Source organism: Balaenoptera ricei, chromosome 1 (assembly GCF_028023285.1).
Source record: "Balaenoptera ricei isolate mBalRic1 chromosome 1, mBalRic1.hap2, whole genome shotgun sequence".
Lineage (NCBI taxonomy): Eukaryota > Metazoa > Chordata > Mammalia > Artiodactyla > Balaenopteridae > Balaenoptera > Balaenoptera ricei.
Genome location: NC_082639.1, coordinates 9417215 through 9436246, shown reverse-complemented (window position 1 = coordinate 9436246; position 19032 = coordinate 9417215). Strand labels below are relative to the sequence as shown.

Sequence of the window (19032 nt, the reverse complement as noted above, 5' to 3'; positions counted from 1 at the left end):
GGACTCTCCTTCCTGGGAAAACTCTTAGACCCCCCTCGCCCCCAGTCTGCGGCCTCCATCAAGCACAGGCAACACTGATACTTCCCCAACATTCCAAGAGAGTGTTAGGATCAGTGCTGTTAGGTTTTATAGATAGGGGTGCTTAGGCCCAGAGAGGTTAAGTAACCTGAGCGAGGTCACACAGTGAGCCGGTGACCACAGTGTACAGATGGGAACTCTGGTCTCCTGGGCCCCAGGCCAGTGCTCCTTCCTCAGGGTCCTGCTGTCTCGGAAATCACTTGGAGGCTAGGGGATGGACAGCATGACCTCAGAAGAGCCTTCACAAAGCTTCCCCTTTTCAGGGTTACAAGTAAATACAACCTTCTGGATCACGGAGGTCAGAGATGGAAGAGATTTTAAAGACAGCCTGGAATCAGCCCATGCCCATCTTGCAGGTGAGAAAGTCGAGGCCTTCTGCATCCCCTTCACAGAGAGGTCATGAGACTCCTCTATTCTATGCCACATGTGCCCCTTGCTCACCCTCAAATAAGATCCAGCACCTGTCACTCACTGAAAGGAGTTGGGAGGGGGAGGGGAGGATTTCCTGACCCCGCAGCCTATGCCACATGCCAGGCTCCTAAGGCCAGGCAGTTGGGTAGGTGGTGTGAGAGGCCCTAGGAAGGGGGTTCTGGAGCAGGAAGCACAGCCAGGAGAAGGAAGCCTTCCTTGGAGAAGGCGGGCAGGAGGGAAACTGTTCTCAGGGATGTTGGGCAGGAGCTCTGGGCAAATGGAGGTCTGCCACCCCTACCTCGGAGCCCTGTGGCTCAGGGACAGGGAATCTGACTCCACGGTGACTCCCAGGCCCTGCAAAGCCACAGATGCTCAAATAGCCACCAATGGGCTGCACAGCATATAAAGCACTTTTAATCCTGACAACCAGCCAGTGAGGTGAAGGATCATTTCTATTTTACAGATGGGAACACAGAGGCAGGCTCCCAGAGATGGAAAGACTTGTCAAGGTCACACAGTCTATGAACAGCAAAGTAAGAAGTGAGCCAAGGTCTGTCCAGTTCTGAGGCCAGAGCGTTTCTTCTAAGTCATCAATATTGCTTCCCTGGGGCCTGGCGGGATGTCCAGAAGCGGAAGCCACAGCAACTCCACTTTGCTCCTGTTTCCCTTGGTAGCACCCTTCTCTCCACCATCACCCCTGGCTTCCCTCGCTGCTTGCTTCTGGTCAAGTCACATGCTTCCTGGGCTCCTGAGTCACTGCCAGTGGGTGGCCCTGTCACGAGCCGGGAGGGGGATGTGGGCGGGTGAGCACTTTGGGGAGAGCACCGCTAGCCTCAGCAGACTCAACACAGCAGAGGAAGAACCCAGGGAAATATCCCAGAGAGAGTGAGACGAACTGGAGCCCAGCCCTGCCACCACTGGCTTTCCAAACTCTTCTGTCTCATCCATAAAACAGGGTCATGGGGCTTCCCTGGTGGCGCAATGGTTGAGAATCTGCCTGCCGATGCAGGGGACACGGGTTCGAGCCCTGGTCTGGGAAGATCCCACATGCCGCGGAGCAACTGGGCCCGTGAGCCACAACTGCTGAGCCTGCGCGTCTGGAGCCTGTGCTCCGCAACAACAGAGGCCGCGATAGTGAGAGGCCCGCCCACCGCGATGAAGAGTGGCCCCTGCTTGCCGCAGCTAGAGAAAGCCCTCGCACAGAAACGAAGACCCAACACAGCCAAAAAAAATAAATTAATTAATTAATTTTAAAAAAAAACAGGGTCATTATGAAGGTCAGATGAATATTTTCAGACATTAACTCAATATTTTTTAGCACCCACTACATGCCAGGCACTGTTCTAAGCCAATGGTTCTCGACTGAGGCAATTCCCCCCAGGGGACATTTTGCAGCATCTGGAGACAGTTTTAACTGTCGCAACTGAAGGACGAGTGCTGCTGGCATCTAGTGGGTTGGGGCCAGGGATGCTGCTAAACGTCCTACAACTCGCAGGACGGTCCCCACGGCAACCGTGTGGCCCGAACGTCAAGAGAACTGAGAACAAGAGATCCTCTTCTAGGCTATGAACAAGTGAACAAGTCCCTGCCCTCACCATGCTTAACACTCTAGTAGAAAGACACAATGCAAGTGAAAGAAATATAATAGGCCATGAGTGTTACATAGGAAAACAAAGCAGGTCAGGGGAGTGAGAGCACCTGGTGGGGAGCTTTTATGGGTAGGATGGCCAGAGAAGGCATTCCTGAGAAGAATTCATTTCAGCAAAAGGAAGTGCAGGAATGAGACCAGAGGATATCAGCTGGAGGAGCATTCAAGGTAAAGGGGAAGCAAGTGCAAAGGCCCTGAGGCAGGGGTGTGTGTGGCATGTCTGAGCAACAGAAAAGCAGCCCATATGGCATAAACCTGAGAACTAAGTTGATGTGTACAGCTGAATGGAACACACACACAAACACCCCACGGATGGCATCAAAACTCTCCCCCTCCAACCTTCTTGGCTACTCCTCCAGGAGCCACTGGGCCAAACCCAGGACCACAGTGAGGGCCACATCCTCAGTCAGCAAACAGGTTCCCCTCTGGCATATCAGACAGGGGACAAAGAGACATCCCAGGACAGCAGGTACCCTGGATCACCCATCTCCACCAAAGGCTAATGTCCCCAGGCCAAGCTAGGAGTCCCCAACCTCTCCCCTAACTTGAGCTGGCCCCAGGCCCCTAGGTATTGAGGAGGCAAACAGAGGCCCCTCAGCCTCAGGCCAACCCAGCAGGTAGAGATCCCCTCAGCCCCCTCCCAGCAACAACAGAAAGCCAGACAGCTGGAGCCCTGCCCATCCCCATTAGATGGCACCAAATGCTCACCTATCCTGCCAGCTGTATTGGCATTCGTTTGTTGAATGAATGGATGACTAGATGAATGAATGATGCATTCCACACCAGCCAGCAGATACAGCTTTTAAAGGAGGCAAAAACCCTGCAGGCAAAGTGATTCTGCCACACCTGCAGCAGCTCAGGTCTCCCTGGGGCTCTTTCTACAATTTGATCTATTACATCTGACACAACTGAGTATCCACTGTGTGCCAGGGACCCAGGTGGGGGCAGAAGGGGGATACAGGCATGGGGAGGGTAGAGTAAGAAGAGCTTTGGAATCAGGCAGACCTGCATTCGAACCTCCCCACCCCCTACCCTCCAGTTCCATAATCCTGGGAAATGCCATAACCTCTCTGAGCCTCACCTTCCACGTCTCTAAATGGAAACGCCACCTTTTAAGAGTTGCTATAAGGAAGGTTTCAGCAAGATTCTTTAGTTAAATCCTAAGCATGCTGCCTGGCACTTAGTAGGCATTCAAACAACAGGTGCTATTGTGGTGCTAATAATAAGGAGGAAGACCCCACAGTACCTGCCCTCAAGGAACTTTCCATCTATTGAGGTGGATAAAACACAACCAGATTAAAAAGCAGAATGTAGTCTGTCCTAGAGAGGGATGAAGGGCTGGGAGTTCAAAGAGCAGAGGATAAAATCCAACTGGGAAGGACTCCCCTGGTGGCGCAGTGGTTAAGAATCCGCCTGCCAATGCAGGGGACACTGGTTCGAGCCCTGGCCAGGGAAGATCCCACATGCCGCAGAGCAACTAAGCCCGTGCGCCACAACTACTAAGCCTGTGCCCTAGGGCATGAGAGCTACAACTACCAAGCCCGCGTGCCACAACTACTGAAGCCCGCGTGCCACAACTACTGAAGCCTGTGCGCCTAGAGCCCATGCTCTGCAACAAAAGAAGCCACCACAATGAGAAGCCCACGCACCGCAATGAAGAGTAGTCCCAGCTCGCTGCAACTAGAGGAAGCCCGCGCGCAGCAACGAAGACCCAATGCAGCCAAAAAAATAAATAAAATAAAAAATAAACAAATTTTTTAAAAATCCAACTGGGAGAGTGAGGAAAGGCTTTGGTGTGTGGGGTGGGGGGAAACGTGCAAAAGACCCCGAAGGATGGGGGAAAGGGTGCACCATGGAGAGAGACAGCGTGGAGTACGAAGATACACAATGGCCGTGTTTCATGGGGTATGGGGTACGATGCAGAGAGGTGGCAGGAAACATCCCGAGACCTCACTCGCTCTGGCCTGAGACACCTGGGGGAGTTTCTGTCTTGGCCACTGGGAGCCTTTTGCTTCCCAGGCAGGGAGAGAGGCACTCCAATTTGAGGAGGGCCACCCCAGGGATGCCACCAAGGAGGATCAGTGGGAGAGGGGGCAGGGGCCAGGGGACCAGCTAAAAGGCTATGAAGACAGTCCCAGAGGAGGGAACCTGAGCTGATACAGGAGCTGGTCACACGGGAGGGAAGTGAGAGACTCAGGAAAACCCCTCAGCAACTCCAAGACTAGGGGCTGCTGTCCTGCAGAGAAGCCCTGTGCCTCCTCCCCCCAGGGGCTCGTTTGTCCCCAGGTTCGCTGAGGCACAGTGATGCCCCTAGCCTTGGCACGCTGCAGTCAGGCTGGGGACCAGAGCCACCAGCATCCACACTCGAGTCTCAGACCTGGGACTCTCCTGACCTCCTCTGTTTACAGAACAACCTCTGGGGCAGCGCCCCCAGGTCCCACCCTGGCACCAACTGTGAATGAGTCAATTCTGGTCTGACCACCTCCATCCTCTGCCCTTGAGAACTGGACTCTAAAGGTGTCTTTAGCCTTGGCCAGTGAGTCACCTCACATGAGTCAATGCTACCTCCCACGCTCCTCCCTGGTCAAGATATCCAGACGGGTCAGCACACAGCCATCCATCAGGGTGAGATCATGAGGAAACGATGAAGGCACACCCCCTCCCTAGCCAAGAGGGGAAAGGAAGAGGTGTCCCTTTTGAAGAAAGAGAGCCCCCCATGCCCTTCCATGAAACACAAGGAGTTTGCTGAGCCTCAGTTTTCCTTCTCTGCAAAATGGGGCTATTCCTTTTTTAATTAATTTATTTGTTTGTTTTTGGCTGCGTTGGGTCTCTGTTGCTGCGCACGGGCTTTCTCTAGTTGTGGTGAGTGGGGACTACTATTTGTTGCGGGCTTCTCATTGCGGTGGCTTCCCTTGTTGTGGAGCACAGACTCTAGGCACGCAGGCTTCAGTAGTTGTGGCACGCGGGCTCAGCAGTTGTGGCTCACGGGCTCTAGGGCGCAGGCTTAGTAGTTGTGGTGCACGGGCTTAGTTGCTCCGCGGCATGTGGGATCTTCCCAGACCAGGGCTCGAACCCGTGTCCCCTGCATTGGCAGGCAGATTCTTAACCACTGTGCCACCAGGGAAGTCCAAAATGGGGCTATTCTGTCTTACCAGACCATGGAGACAGCCGCGAGACGCAAAGGTGGAACAATCCTCTGTACACTCTCCCTTGCTATTGTGGTGGGTGCAGTTACTGCTGAATAACAGCTCTGGGGTCTCTGCTCTCTCCATTTTCCTGGAGCCCCTTAAACATCATGTTTGTCTTGATAACCAGTCCAGATGTCCTCCCTCACCCCTGTCGCCCAGAGCTCAGGCATAGATCCTTGGGGAGGTCAGCCCAGGGGAACCTGAGGGCACTGTCTCCCTCCCCATCACCCCCGAGTCCACAGATGGCAGGCTCTGAAGTGGCCACTGGACACTCCAGGTGGGTCCTGGGGAAGGGGTCTGGGCAAAGGGCACGGAAGACAGTCCACAGTCTGACTGTGCCCTTATTGGGTGCTTACTGCACACCTGACCCTGTTCTTTTACACACGCAGCCCCAGTATTTCTAAGAAAGAGGAAAACCGTAGCCCAGGCGGAGGAAGTCTTCTGAAGAAGGTGCCGGGCATCGGTAGTGGGGACAGCGCCCCAGTACATATCACCGCCTACCCCCACCCCCAAGTCACCCCGGAGAGGCCAGGGGTCGCAAGGGTAACGGGAGTTGGGGTCCACAGTCTGGCTGGGATCTGCCCAGGGCCCACTGGCCGGCCACCGACGGCGGAGGAACCAAGGTGCGACTCCGGGTCGCGGTGGCCAGAGTTCCGGCCCCGGGCGCACGTGTGCCAAACCCGGGGTCCTCAGAGGGTCTCCAGCGGCGCGCGTCTGATCCGGTGTGGCGGGTGCGGCGCCTCCGTCGCCCCGAGCCCCGCACCCCTGTCACGGCGCCCCGGACGCCCCGGGGCGGGGGACGCGCGCCAGCCCGGGGGTGGATGGGACGGCGCCCCCTCCCCAGACAGGGCCGCGCGAGTCACCTACCTGGGCGGGCACGGCGCGCCCTGCGGCCCAGAGCTGCAGTCCGACGGCCAGCGCGGCCCAGAAAGCGGTGGGCACCATGGGTGCGGGCGGCTCGGCGGGCCCCTTGCGCCCTCGCGCCTCCGCTGCCGTTCCGCTGCCTCGGGTGCCTCCGACTGAAAGCGAAAGCCGGCGCGCTGCCGGAGAGAGGCCGGAGGGCGGGGCGGGGCGTGGACACACCTCCTCCCCGCCCCACACAGCCGGCCGCCCCGCCCCCAACCCCCACTCTCACCCCAGCTCTGCCAGCCTAGCGCTGGGTCCATACCTTCAGCGCCAGCCACTCCCAGCCCTCCGAGACCCTCCAGCCTCCTTCTAACGTCCCCTCCCCTTCGAGTCACCCTTCCCAGCGGGGGTGGGGGTGGTGGGAGAGAGGGCAGGAGACCCGCATCGGGGTCCGGCTCCTACCAGGCTTGCGGCTGCCCCGAGGTTTTGTCTCTCGACCTGCCCTGCGTCCACCTACCCCTCCCACCTCCTGCAGGCTCCCCACTCCCTTGGCGGTGGGGCACGAATTTGGGAAAACATCCCACACAACTGACACTAGCTCACGGGCATTCTAAATTATTCCCTCGTTAGACTTTATCTGACTTTAGAGCCAGACCACCTGAGTCTGCATCTCTGCCTTAACCTCACAGAGGTAGTCTGAAGATTGAAAGTTATATAACACACATACTATAGTATATATTATATATGTATGTAAACTTACAAAGTAAGTATATAAGTAACTTAATAAGCTCTGTATACATATTAGCTGTAATTACTGTTATTCATTTGTTCATTTATCCTTAAACATTCTTTTTTTTTTAAATTAATTAATTTTTATTTATTTTTGGCTGTGTTGGGTCTTCGTTTCTGCGCGAGGGCTTTCTCTAGTTGCGGCAAGCGGGGGCCATTCTTCATCGCGGTGCGCGGGCCTCTCACTATCATGGCCTCTTTTGTTGCGGAACACAGGCTCCAGACGCGCAGGCTCAGTAGTTGTGGCTCACGGGCCTAGTTGCTCCGCGGCATGTGGGATCTTCCCAGACCAGGGCTCGAACCCGCGTCCCCTGCATTAGTAGGCAGACTCTCAGCCACTGCGCCACCAGGGAAGCCCCCTTAAACATTCTTCATGCCCTCCTCAGAGTGAGCCGGAGCCTGCCCTGACCTCCTTCTTGAGTCCCCTGTCCAGGTGGCTGACCAGTAAACAGAGGCTGAGACAGAAAGCTGTGGGAGCCCAGAGTGGGGCTGGCCCAGTCCAAGGGCCGTGAGAGCTGGTTTCCCTGGAGTTGACATCTGAGCACCCACTCCAGCTGCCAGCTGCACCCCCTGTGCTTTGAGTGCCAATCCTAATACCAGGGCCAGCCCTGCGGGACCAGAACATATTCCCCCAGCCCTGGGAGTCCTTGCCCCCAGCACACAGGGCGTTTCTGAGGGGCAGGGTGGGCAGGGCGGCAGGAGGGGAGGCTATTCTGTTCCCTCACTGCAGGCTGCCCCAAGAGAGGTCCAGGGACCCCTGCTCTGGGCCACCAACCCCTGTGATGGAGACAGCAAGGACGATGCTTCTAGGTGCTGAGTGAGAAACTGGGAAGTGACCCGTGGCAGATGGAAAATCCCACCTCCTGATCAGGAGACTGGGAAATTACCTGGTTTCCACACGTTTCTAAGACATGGGCCATGCTAAGGGCGAGGCTAGCACAGCCCACAACCTTAACTCTGCAGAGAGGGTCAGACTCTAAAAATAGCATGAAGATTTCTTCTGGCCCTTACAAGTCGTGCTTGGGAGCAGTATGGAGGACTCCCTGATCCAGAAGAGAGAGCCAAAGGCCAGGAGTGGGGTGTCACCTGGTGAAAACAGGAGCAAACGGTTCTCCATGGTTGCCCCCTACACACCTCAAACCCGTGGGCCCCGCTGACTCATTGCCTCCAATGGCTCCCCGTCCCAGGGGGCGGCACCACCACCACCCAAACGTGGGCATCCTCCTGGGATACCACCTTCCATCCCAGCTCCACCAACTGGACTCCAAGAGGTGGGTGACAGCCAAGCCAACAGGAAAGCAAACCCTCTGTCTAGTGATTCTGTACAAGGTACTTAATACAGAGAAATTGGTTGTAAAGATGTTAGAGAAATTAAAAGAACAATTAGAGGAAAGGGAGACTAGTCTGAGATTAACAACTGCAAGAAGCCACCACCACCTCTGGGGCCGGAAGTGGCATTACCAAAGCCAGGAGCTGGGGCATCCGGGGGCATCTGGGACCGTGGAGGAGACAGAGCCACTGTTAGAGACACGTGTGAAGTGGAGAGGAGGAAAATATCCCGGCTTCTCCCTTCCTCCCACCCTACAATCTCCCACCAGTGACTCCCATTGACCAAACTTAAGACAGGAGCCACTTAGCAAAGGAACCTGGGAAATGTAGTTTGTTGGGGTCAGCCCACTGCAGTGGGGGCAGGTGGGGGGGGGGGGGAACAATATGGCAGGGCCTGGAGCTGAGCACAGGCAGACAGCAGGCGAGGGTCTAAGGAGAAAGTCTCACTCCTTGTTACACTTGCTTAGGGGACCTATCTTTTCCCAGACTCTGCATGAAATCCTGCGCAGGTCCTGGAGCTTTTCCAGGCACTCTCAGGCAAGACACAACCTTCTGGTCTACCAGATGAGACTCCAGTGCTGCCCTGGGACTCAATAGAGCTACAGTCTTTTATCCAGGGTGGAGTTTCTCCCTTTCTCCAGCTGAACCCAGGCTGGATCCTGCCTGGGTGTGGGAAGACCCAGCAACTCCTCTCTTGACTGCCGAGTGTGGTTGGGGAGAGGGTTTTAGAAGCAAAGGGCACAGTGTTTCATGGCAGCTAGAGTTGTCACCCCCCCCCCCACACACACACACACACTGGGGCCTCTGGGAGGCAGTTTCTGGCTCATTCTCTCTCGGGGCACTTTTGCAGGTGTCTAGGAGACCTTCTTGCTGATTCCTCTGACCGTGGTTCCCCAGCACTAGGGATACCTGAGCCTCCTGCTGGACATAGCTTACCATATCCCCCTTGTCCCCTACATGAGTGGTGGCCTCCAGGCTCCTCCTGCCCAGGGCTCCTCCCCATAGGAAGCACTACGGGTCAGAGATGACCCGAGGCCGGCTTCCTCCCCGGAGCCCACGGTTGCCCCTCACCCTACACCTGGAGCAGCCCGGCTCACACCCATGCGCCCTGTCTCACTCCAGCTCTGCCGCCTCAGGCCCATCCAGCCACAGGCTCCAACTCACATCACGACCTTTCTGGAGCACCTGCTGGGTGCCAGCCCTGGGGTGCTGGGTGCTTAGTAGTGCACAAGCGCTTGAGAGTCTCCCATCAGTCTTGTGGTCCCTAAATGCCTGCGATATCAAGCTCTCAGAGTGGACCCCTTATCCACTCCTGCTTGGCCCAAGGTAAGGGGAAGCACCCTCGCCTCTCCCCTGAGAGGCAGCAGGGGGCGCTCAGCACCATGGCGACTCCTTCCCCCCCAAATCCTTTCTCTTGGCTGCTCCAACCCGACATCTTGTTTCAGCTGGGGGTAGACAATGGTGAATTCTGGCTAAGCCATTTGACATTCAGTCTCTTAGCATGACCTTTATCGGTGGCCCAAGACTCCCTCTTCAGGATGGGGTTTGATCTTAGAATCCATCATATTGCACCTGCCATTACCAAATCAGTGACAGCATGGGGAGCCCCTGTGATACCCTGCCCACTGTATCACTTGGTCCCTCTCCTTCTGTCCCACGGCCCAGCCCTGGCTTTGGCCTTGGCCATTTCTCACTTGCGATGTTCTGATGGCCTCTAAACTGGTCCCCTGGGCTTCAGGCTCTGTCCCTCTAATCCGTTAGCCAGGGTGCAGCCAGGGCCAGCTCTCAAAAGCCTAAGGCAGTCATGTCATTCCTCCTGTCTAGTAGTTGTCAACCAAGGGGTGATTTTGCCCCCTCCTCCAGAGGACATTTGGCAATGCCTGGAGACATTCTGGGTTGTCACAGTTGCAGGGGGCAGGTGCTACTGGCATCTTGCGACTAGAGACAGGAAGGGGCAGGCGGGGGCTGCTAAATATCCTACTGTGCACAGCACAGCACCCACGACAGAGAGTTACCCAAGCCCAGATGCTGATAGTGCTGAGGTTGAGCACCCGTGCCCTCGCCCGTGGCTCCCCACAGCCTGCAGAACTGAGTGCGGCCTCCTCAGTGAGACGCTGGAGGCCTTCATGTCCCGGCCCAGCCTGCCTCCCAGGCAGATCTCCTGCACCATGGCCCCCACCTCCACGCTCTAACCACCCTGGACTCCCTGAAGCATCCTGAGTTCCCACCTCCATGCCTTTGTCCACACAGGTCCCTCTGCCTGGGATGTCTTTCCCTCCTGTTTGCTTGATGATCACCTACCTGTCCTTCAAGTCAAAGCCCAACTCTCTCTCCTCAGTGAAACTTGCCCTTAACCACACCCCACCAACCCAAGCAGGGGTTGTTACTCCCACAGACCTTTAGCATGACACTTACCTCTGTATGGCTGGTCGCTTACATGGCCCCTCTCCTCTCTTAGTAATTATGATACTAGCAGTTATTGGAAGTCTCTTCTGGGCCAGATAACTCATAGATGTTGTCTTGCAACGGAGAGGTCAAACTTGTATGACCAGTGAGGGGTACTTACCAAATTCCTTTGTATCCTACATGAGTGGTGGTCCTCCAGGCTCCTGCCCAGGGCTCCTCCCCATAGGAAGCACTACGGGTCAGAGATGACCCGAGGCCGGCTTCCTCCCCGGAGCCCACGGTTGCCCCTCACCCTACACCTGGAGCAGCCCGGCTCACACCCATGCGCCCTGTCTCACTCCAGCTCTGCCGCCTCAGGCCCATCCAGCCACAGGCTCCAAATCACATCACGACCTTGCTGGAGCACCTGCTGGGTGCCAGCCCTGGGGTGCTGGGCGCTTAGTAGTGCACAAGCATTTGAGAGTCTCCCATCCGTCTTCTGGTCCCTAAACGCCTGCGGTGTCAAGCCAGGGGATTCAAACGCATAGTCAAGGAGCTCTGCTCATCTGGCTGCCTCTCACTGCTGGACTGTGTGGTCCTCAAGGGCAGAGGGACTTGGTCATGGTCCCCTCTATTTCCCTGCTGACACGGTGATACCCAGAGCCGGGGCTCAGTAGGGTTGAAGTGGATAAGGAGTGCATACAGGCTGAGTGTACACAGGAGGCAAGAAAGGGGAGAGGAAGTGAGGGAGCGAACGAAGGGCTGAGTGAATGTCACGGTCAAGGCCCCAGAATCCAGTCCAGCTCAATCACTCCCAGACCCTATGCACTCAGCCAGGTCTCCCAGGCCATGCATCTCTTAGACCCCTAGTCCCAAGACGCAGAAAAATCCCACTTGCTCCTTGGTAATGGGTAGCAGGCAGGCTTCCAGCACACAGGACCATGGCCCTCTGGTCCCCAACTCAGGGGCTGCATGTACAGTTATCTGAACCCTGGGGCTCCCTGGAGGCTTTCCTCACTTCCCGGTGCAGCCCATAGCCCTCAGAGAGCCCCCAGCCATCTCGCACACACCACCCCAGCAAGCTGATGCCCGTGCTTTCCAAACTGGCGTAGAGGAAAGCTCAGCCACGGCAGGCATCGTGCACAAGGACAGCTAGCCTGTCCACCAATATTTACTGAACACCTACTATGTGCTGGGTGTTCTAGTGAACCGTTTGGAGGAATGGCTCTCCAGCTTCAGCCAGCATCAGAATCATCTGGAAGTCTTGTTCAACATGCAGATTCCTGGGCCCCACTCCCATGTCTGTTGAGGGCCTGACAATCTGGCTTTTTAATGAGCCCCCAGGTGACTGACAGACACCTTTTGGGAAACAGGCTTTAGCTGCAACAGGTGCCGTGGCTGAGGGTGGTTCGGAAGGCATTGCTGTGGTCGCACTGGGAGGGTGAGTTTACACTGTGGGGGAGGTCTCAGAACCCGCCATCAAATCTTGTGACCTGGTCTCCAGGAGTTCCAGTGGGATCCTGTCTTGGGCAGCAGGACCCCCTCCCCAGCCCCACCCAGTTTGGCCCACAGCCTGGGCAAGCAACCTTCTCTCTCATCCCACTGTCCTGCTTGTCTCAGCACCCTGGCTGCTCTGGGTCAGCCCCTTGATGACTCATGTCCCAAAATCTCGAAAAGGAAGTAGCGCTGGGGTGAGCCACAGCTCTGCAACCGTCTCCTTCATCTGTCGAGGCCTCCCACCTACCCTCCTGCCTACCCCAGGGCCATGTCTTGGGCTGAGCTGGCCATACCAAGCTGGGGGCAGGGGGTGCTGGACCAGGAAATACTCCCCAGCTCCTGTCGCCATTTCCTTCCAAAGAAGGGGAGGGCAGCTCTCCCTCCCCGCGACCCTCAAAGAGGACCCCAGGCAATTTGGGGAAGGTTGCAGGAGAGCCTCCAGGCCTCCCCCTCCCTCCACTCCACTGAAACCTCCCTGTTCTGGGTTGTCTTTTCCTAGGAACCAATCCCCAAACCTGCCCCAAAGCTTCTGAAGACCCTTAGTTTCTAAGCCCAGCAAGTGGGCCCAGCTCAGACTCAGGGGAGTTCCCATCCTAGCCCCCTCCCTGTGTGAGGGCCTAGAACATCTAGAACATGAGGGCGCTGGATTAGATCAGGGGAGGCAGGCTGCTTTCAGCCTAAATGCTAACTCTGCTTGGTGGTAGCTGCCTAGGGCTTCATGTTGAAAAGGATTCTGAGCCTGTGTGTGGCCTCTGCAAGAAAGGATGCTTAACCAAGTAGCCAGGTGTGTGCTGGGTGGGGAAGGAGGCAGCCACAGCAGATCACCCGGCCTCTGCTGTCTCTGGACTAGGTCCAAGTGCCCCTCCTGTCCTGACGTTTAAGGACTCTGACGTCCATGAGATGTGGGGGGATGGGGATGGAGCTGGGCTGGGCTTGATTCTAAACCACTGCCTTTAACAGTACAGAGGGGGGACTTCCCTGGTGGTCCAGTTTAAGAATCCGCCTTCCAATGCAGGAGACGCAAGTTCCATCCCTGGTTGGGGAACTAAGATCCCACATGCCGCGGGACAACTAAAGCCTGTGCGCCGCAACTACTGAGCCCGTGCGCCGCAACTAGAGAGCCCGCATGCCACAACTACAGAGCCCACATGCTCTGGAGCCCGCACGCCGCAACGAAGAGCCCACGCACCGCAACTAAGACCCGACTAAGCCAAAAAAAAACCAAAAACCAAAACAGTACAGAGGGGACATATCAGTCCTGCAGGAATGACCGCCTTTGATCCCACTCAGGGCCTTCCACGATGGGTACTTCTCCCTTTCATCCTACTGCAAACCACGTTGCTGCATTTTACACCCACCTGTCTTTTAACCTGACATTGTCTCAGTTTTTTTTAATTAAAAAAAATCCAAAGCATAATATAAGAAACACCCATATTCCCACTACCCAGAATTGACCAATGCTAACAACTGGGGCTGCCCTCCTTCCTCTCTGACCTTCTATCCTATCACTTGACACCTCTGTTCTGGCTGGTCCTGAACAGGCAAAGCACCTGGATCACCCGTCCTCCAGACACCTGTGTGACTCCCCCCCTCACTTTGGTCCAGTCTGCTCAAACGCCACCTCCTCAGAGATGCTTCTCTGACCCTCCAAACTAAAGTTACTTTTCTTCATAGCAGCTAGTATAAGTTCTCTATTTGTTTATTGTCTCTGTCTCCCATGATGGCAGGAACCTTGTCTGTTCTGTTCTCTGCTGTGTCCCCAACACCTAGAAAGCAGCACCGGCACTGATTTGATTTTTTTTTTTTTTTTAATAGTAGGCTCTCAGTAAATTTTTGTCGAATTATTTTTTTGCTTCAAATTCTTATCTAATTAAAATCAAAAAGTCCTTCTTGACCCCCAGCCCCTGGTCTAGTCCCTTGTCTTTCCCTCCAAAGGCAACTATTCCTCTGAGTCTGCCATGTTTCTCTCAAATCCGTTTTCTGCCTTTACGTGGAAAGGGGCGACAGGGAGTATTATTATACATGAGCTTCTGTGTTTATATCAACATACCAGGCATGCTCTCCTGCCCCCTGGTTTTCCCCCCGCCACCCCTCAGCTGTGTTTCTGAGAACTTTCCGTGTTGTTGAGTTCAGACCTGGTCCTGCCCTGTGCGCCTGCCCTCCACTCCCCCCACCCCCTCGCCCTCCCCCCGTTTCTGTTTACCTGCTGCCCTGCGAATTGACTGTCAGGTGTTTGCACTTCTGGCCCCGATGCACATTCTGGCACCTGTCTCCTGAAGCACGGGATTGAGAGTTTCTCTAGGTTGTAAACCTAGAAAGTAGCGCTGCCAGGCTGTGGGGTTTACACATTTTCATTTTCGCTAGGTCCTGCCAAATTCCTCTCCCAAGGGGTTGTACTGTTCACACTCCCAGCAGTATGTGAGGAATCTCCCTCCCCGGTACCCACATCTGCAAGGACATTTGATCTTGTCAGCGGGTTTCTTTTGATAGCCTTTATATTTTCAAAGGGCTTTCAGTCCTCCTACCTCTTTTCAGCCTCACCAAGGTCCTGCCATATTCCTTTCCTCTGAAGGATGTCTCCCCTCCCCCAACTCCCAACCCCCAGTCCCTCACCCCTCCACCCCTAACCTTCATTCCTTCTGCCCACCTACCCACCCCACCCTCCAAACCCCGCTCTCACTGACTCTCCTTCAGGCCCTGGAGGAGCCAAGAAGCAGCTGGTCCTTACTTTCTAGGTAAAGCCTCAAAGACAAGGAATGTCTGCTAGACACACTCTGGCCTCAGTTTCCCTGCCTCGCCTTGAGTTCTCCACCCCATTACAAACTGGGCCACTCCCAGCCTGGGCAGGTACCCAACCCCCTCGACTAGTCCCTCCTCCAGCCCCTCCCCCCTTTGGGTAAGTGATTCCTAGCTATTTTATAATTTGGTCACTGGTGTGAACGGAATCTTTTTTTGCATAACTTCTCTCGCTCTCAGGTACATCGGGTTCAGTGAATCATACTCCTCAGATCTTGCCTTACAAGCCTCCTCTCTTGCTTTATTTTCCCCCCAATCCCTGCTCCCCCCCCCGCCCCCCATAAACTCAATCCATGTGTCCTTGTAAAGCACATGGTGGTGGTGTCTGTGGGTGTTCGCATTTCTCTGAAGTGGGACTGCCAGATCTTGGAGTCATTGTGTACCTATTTCACCAGCATTGCCAGAAATTTCTCCAGGACTGCAAAGCCAGCCACGCTCCTTCCCACCAGCATGGTCACAGGGTTCCCCTTTCTTCACACTCTCCCCAAAACTCACCATTAGCCAACATTCTGATTTTGGCCAATTTGATGGGTATGGAGTGGAGCCCACCATTGTCTCATTTGCATTTCTCTGAATATTCGTGGGTTTGAGCACCTCTTCATTACTTAGTCATTTGGGTTTCCCCTTCTGTGAACTGCCTATTCATATCCTTTGACCATATTTCTATTATTTCCTGTCTTTTTCTTGTAGTTTTGCAATAATTCCTTGTATATTCTACATATTAATTCCTTGTCATTTTTAGGTGTCACAAACACTTCCCCATTCTGTCATCTGTCTGGTATCTTGGTTTATAGTGTTCTTTGTTGATTCAAAAAAAGAAAAAAAACTTTAATTTTAATGTAATTCAAATCCATAAATTTTTTGCCATTTTGTTCTTAGCCAAAAGGTCCTTCCTTACAGTGGGATGTAAAAATATTTTCCTATATTTTCTTTCATTAGCTTTATGATTTTACATCTCACATCTAGGTTTTTAATACAACTGAATTATATGTGGTATATAAGATCTAGAGACCCAACTTCATTTTTCTCCACAGAGTGAGTCAGTCTTTCCTATACCATTGGCAAAATAGTCCATCCTTTAATCGCTGATCATAATTACATGGGTCTGTCGCTGAACGATTCCCTCTGTTCCATTCATTCTTGTTCCTAGGCTACTTCCACATATTTTTTATTGGTAGAGCTTTGTAGAATGTTTAGTATCTGGTAAAGTGAATCTCCTTAGCCCCTTTTTGAAATTGACTTAATTCTATAGGTTCTTTATTCTTCCACACACATTTTTGAATACACTTGTTAAATTCCTCAAATTCCAGCTGAGGTTTTAATTGAGATTGCACTGAACTGACAGGCAAATTTGGGGGAGAACTGACATCATTGCAGTGTTATTTTAGCTCATTGGCAACGTGGTATACCCTTCATCAATAAATGAAGGAAGAAGAGCTTCTTCTGTGGCTTTTAATAGCTTGTCCCCACCCTCTGGGCACTCGGGTGTGGCAGGGTTAAAGTTGTCAGCACCCCTCCCTAACTCACCACCTTCTACACCTGGGATCCCATTTGATGTTTGCAATAACTCCAGGCGAGCTGAATGGCAGGACCTAATAGTCCTTTGTATAGATAATTTTAAGGAGTTTATCCAAGTCCACACAGCCAGCACGATGTGGACACATGATCTCTCTGCATTAGATCTCAACACCAATGCAGGTGTTGAAGAGTAAACGCTATGATACATGAAAAGTACCTGGCTCATAGTAAGCACTCAATAATGATGACCATTAGGATGGAAACCCAGTTTATATTATAAGACAGATCCAAGGGTTGCTGCTTCAGCTCAAGGGGGCTGGGGAAGGTTTGCTCCCCACTAGCTTGGCTCTCTCCTGAGGTACCTCCCCAGAGCCCTAAAATCCCACGGTCTGGATCGGTGATCCCAGACTCTGTAGAATAATGGGAATAATTAAAAATCTGAAGTGGGCAAAAGTGATTCCCTAATATAGCACAGATGCTGAGAAGGAGCAGGTCTTGTAGGTTAAATAAAAGAACAAGAACTAAAAGCAGGAGGCCTCTAGGCATTCCCTTCAGAATCAGCAGAAGCAAATCCTCTCAGGGCGGCCTCCATGGAGATGGGGTTCATGCTGACAGTCTCAGTTATGGATTTCCAACAATTTGTAATTGTAGGATGAAAATGACTTTAACAATGTGAGTCGGGCTATGAACAAACACCCATAATAATTATAACCATAAGTTGGGAGATTTTATTTTATTAATAAGTCACTGAAGATAATTTTTAAAAATTATTTAGAAGAAGGAAAGAAACCAAAATGTTTGCAGTGCTTATAATGGGAGATGGAATCATGTATAATTCTTGTTATTTTCCCTATACTTTTTCCTATTTTTATTAGTTTTTCTTTTTCCCCCAAATTAGTTACCTCTCTATTTATAAAGGTGTGTAGTTTTTGTAAGTTTTAAAGCACCAGCAACCTGGGTGCTAGTCCTAACAGCCACTGATTCCCTGTGTGACCTCGAGCACATCTCTCTCCTCTCCAGGCCTCAGTTTCCCCACCTGGACTCTGAGAGGGAGGGGCTTCACGGGGCCCTGAGATCTGGGGGGGTCACGAATCCCTCTTGCACATCAGCCCCGCCCCACACCTGCACATCCCGCCTGGGCCCACCAGCCCAGATGGCCTACAGGTGACACTAACGAGAACATTTTTTTCTCATTAGTGAAAACTTGGCTCAGAGCAGGAAAGGCCAAGGAGCCAGGAGGGGCGACAGGGCCGGGGGGCCATTCCCCACCAGGCTGGACATGAGGTGGCTCTGGGCCCATTTCCCTGACGCAGTACCCAGCCCTCCCTGTGGGAGATGCCGCACAGGAGACCCTGCACGTCAGCAGTGCCCAAGTCATCTACCTCATTTCCCCAGAAAGTTTTCCCTTTCCCAATTCAAAAGGAGGAAGAAATAAGTAATTTTTCCCCCGCTACAATTTCTCAGTCTTCACTCATTTGGATGTTTACGAGAACATGTCTACAGGCCAGAGCCGGGCAGGGCTGGGCAGGGATGACTCAGTGTGGACACAACCGCTGCAGGAACTTGGCGGGTGGAGGCCAAGCACTTGGAGGAGGACAGAGGGACCCTGGCTGAGGAGCCCGGGGGCTTCTTGAAGTAGGTGGCAGTGACTTGGCCCCCTCTAATTCATCTCCCAGGTGAAGTCTGTCTACAGGACGTCACTCCCGGGGAACCAGAGCCCCACACCCCCCGACCCAGGCGAGTCTTGCCTGCCCTGCAGACTCCACGTGTAAGTACTGAGCACCTCCTGTGTTCTAGGCAGAGTCCTATGGCCCCTTCACCTACAGTTCATGGAGAGCCTGCTCCAGCCGTGCGCCCAAATGACGGTCCCAGAACATTTAGTTCCTAGGAATGAATGGTGGCATTTCAAGCACCAAGAAGGAATCAGCTTTGCCACCCTCTAGACCTGGGTTCAAGTCCTAGCTCAGACCACTTACTGCCATGTGACCTTGACCTTGAACAAATCACTTCATCTCCCTGAGCCTCCATTTCCTCACCTATAGAATGGAGGGGGGGAGGAGGGGAGGTCCCATTCTAAGTTCCCTGCAGGGATGCTGTAATGATCAGAGTTTGGGAGTCCACTGCACCTGGCACATAGTAGGTGCTCAGTAAATGTAGACTCGGAACTTAATGGTGGCCATACATTCTGCTTGCCCACGTCGGAGTCCTGGGTCTCCCCCTGGTGCAGGGGAAGCTTTCCCTGTGAAATTCCCGAAGTGCTCAGCCTCCCTCTTCCCCTTGACACCCAAAGGAAACCCCGGTGGGGCCCCAATTCCACAGCAGTTCCCAAGTTCTCCCAAGGTTGTTGCAACTTCCCACCAACCACCCAGCCCAGCCCTTCCGCTCTCCCTCCCAGCTCCTGCAGAATAATTTCTGCCTCTGAAACCAGCTCCATCACTTCACCCCTTTCTCCCCCAGAGACCTAGAGATCCGAATGCAGGGGTGGGGCAGCCTCCACCCCTGACTCACAGAAACCCTCGTTTCTGACACCCCAATCACAACGGCTCA

General features: G+C 53.8%; 1 protein-coding gene across 1 annotated transcript in view; it reads right to left on the bottom strand.

The window, feature by feature from the left end:
* Positions 1 to 14445, bottom strand: part of TNFRSF1B (TNF receptor superfamily member 1B) — a 44452-nt gene extending 30007 nt beyond the window's left edge. The window contains exons 1-2 of the mRNA XM_059913502.1: positions 14375 to 14445; positions 6193 to 6365 (exon numbers count right to left, since the gene is read on the bottom strand). Coding sequence (XP_059769485.1) covers positions 6193 to 6270 — 78 coding nt within the window. The 5' untranslated portion in view covers positions 6271 to 6365; positions 14375 to 14445. The remainder of the gene's footprint in view (positions 1 to 6192; positions 6366 to 14374) is intronic.
* Between the last annotated feature and the right edge of the window lie 4587 nt (positions 14446 to 19032).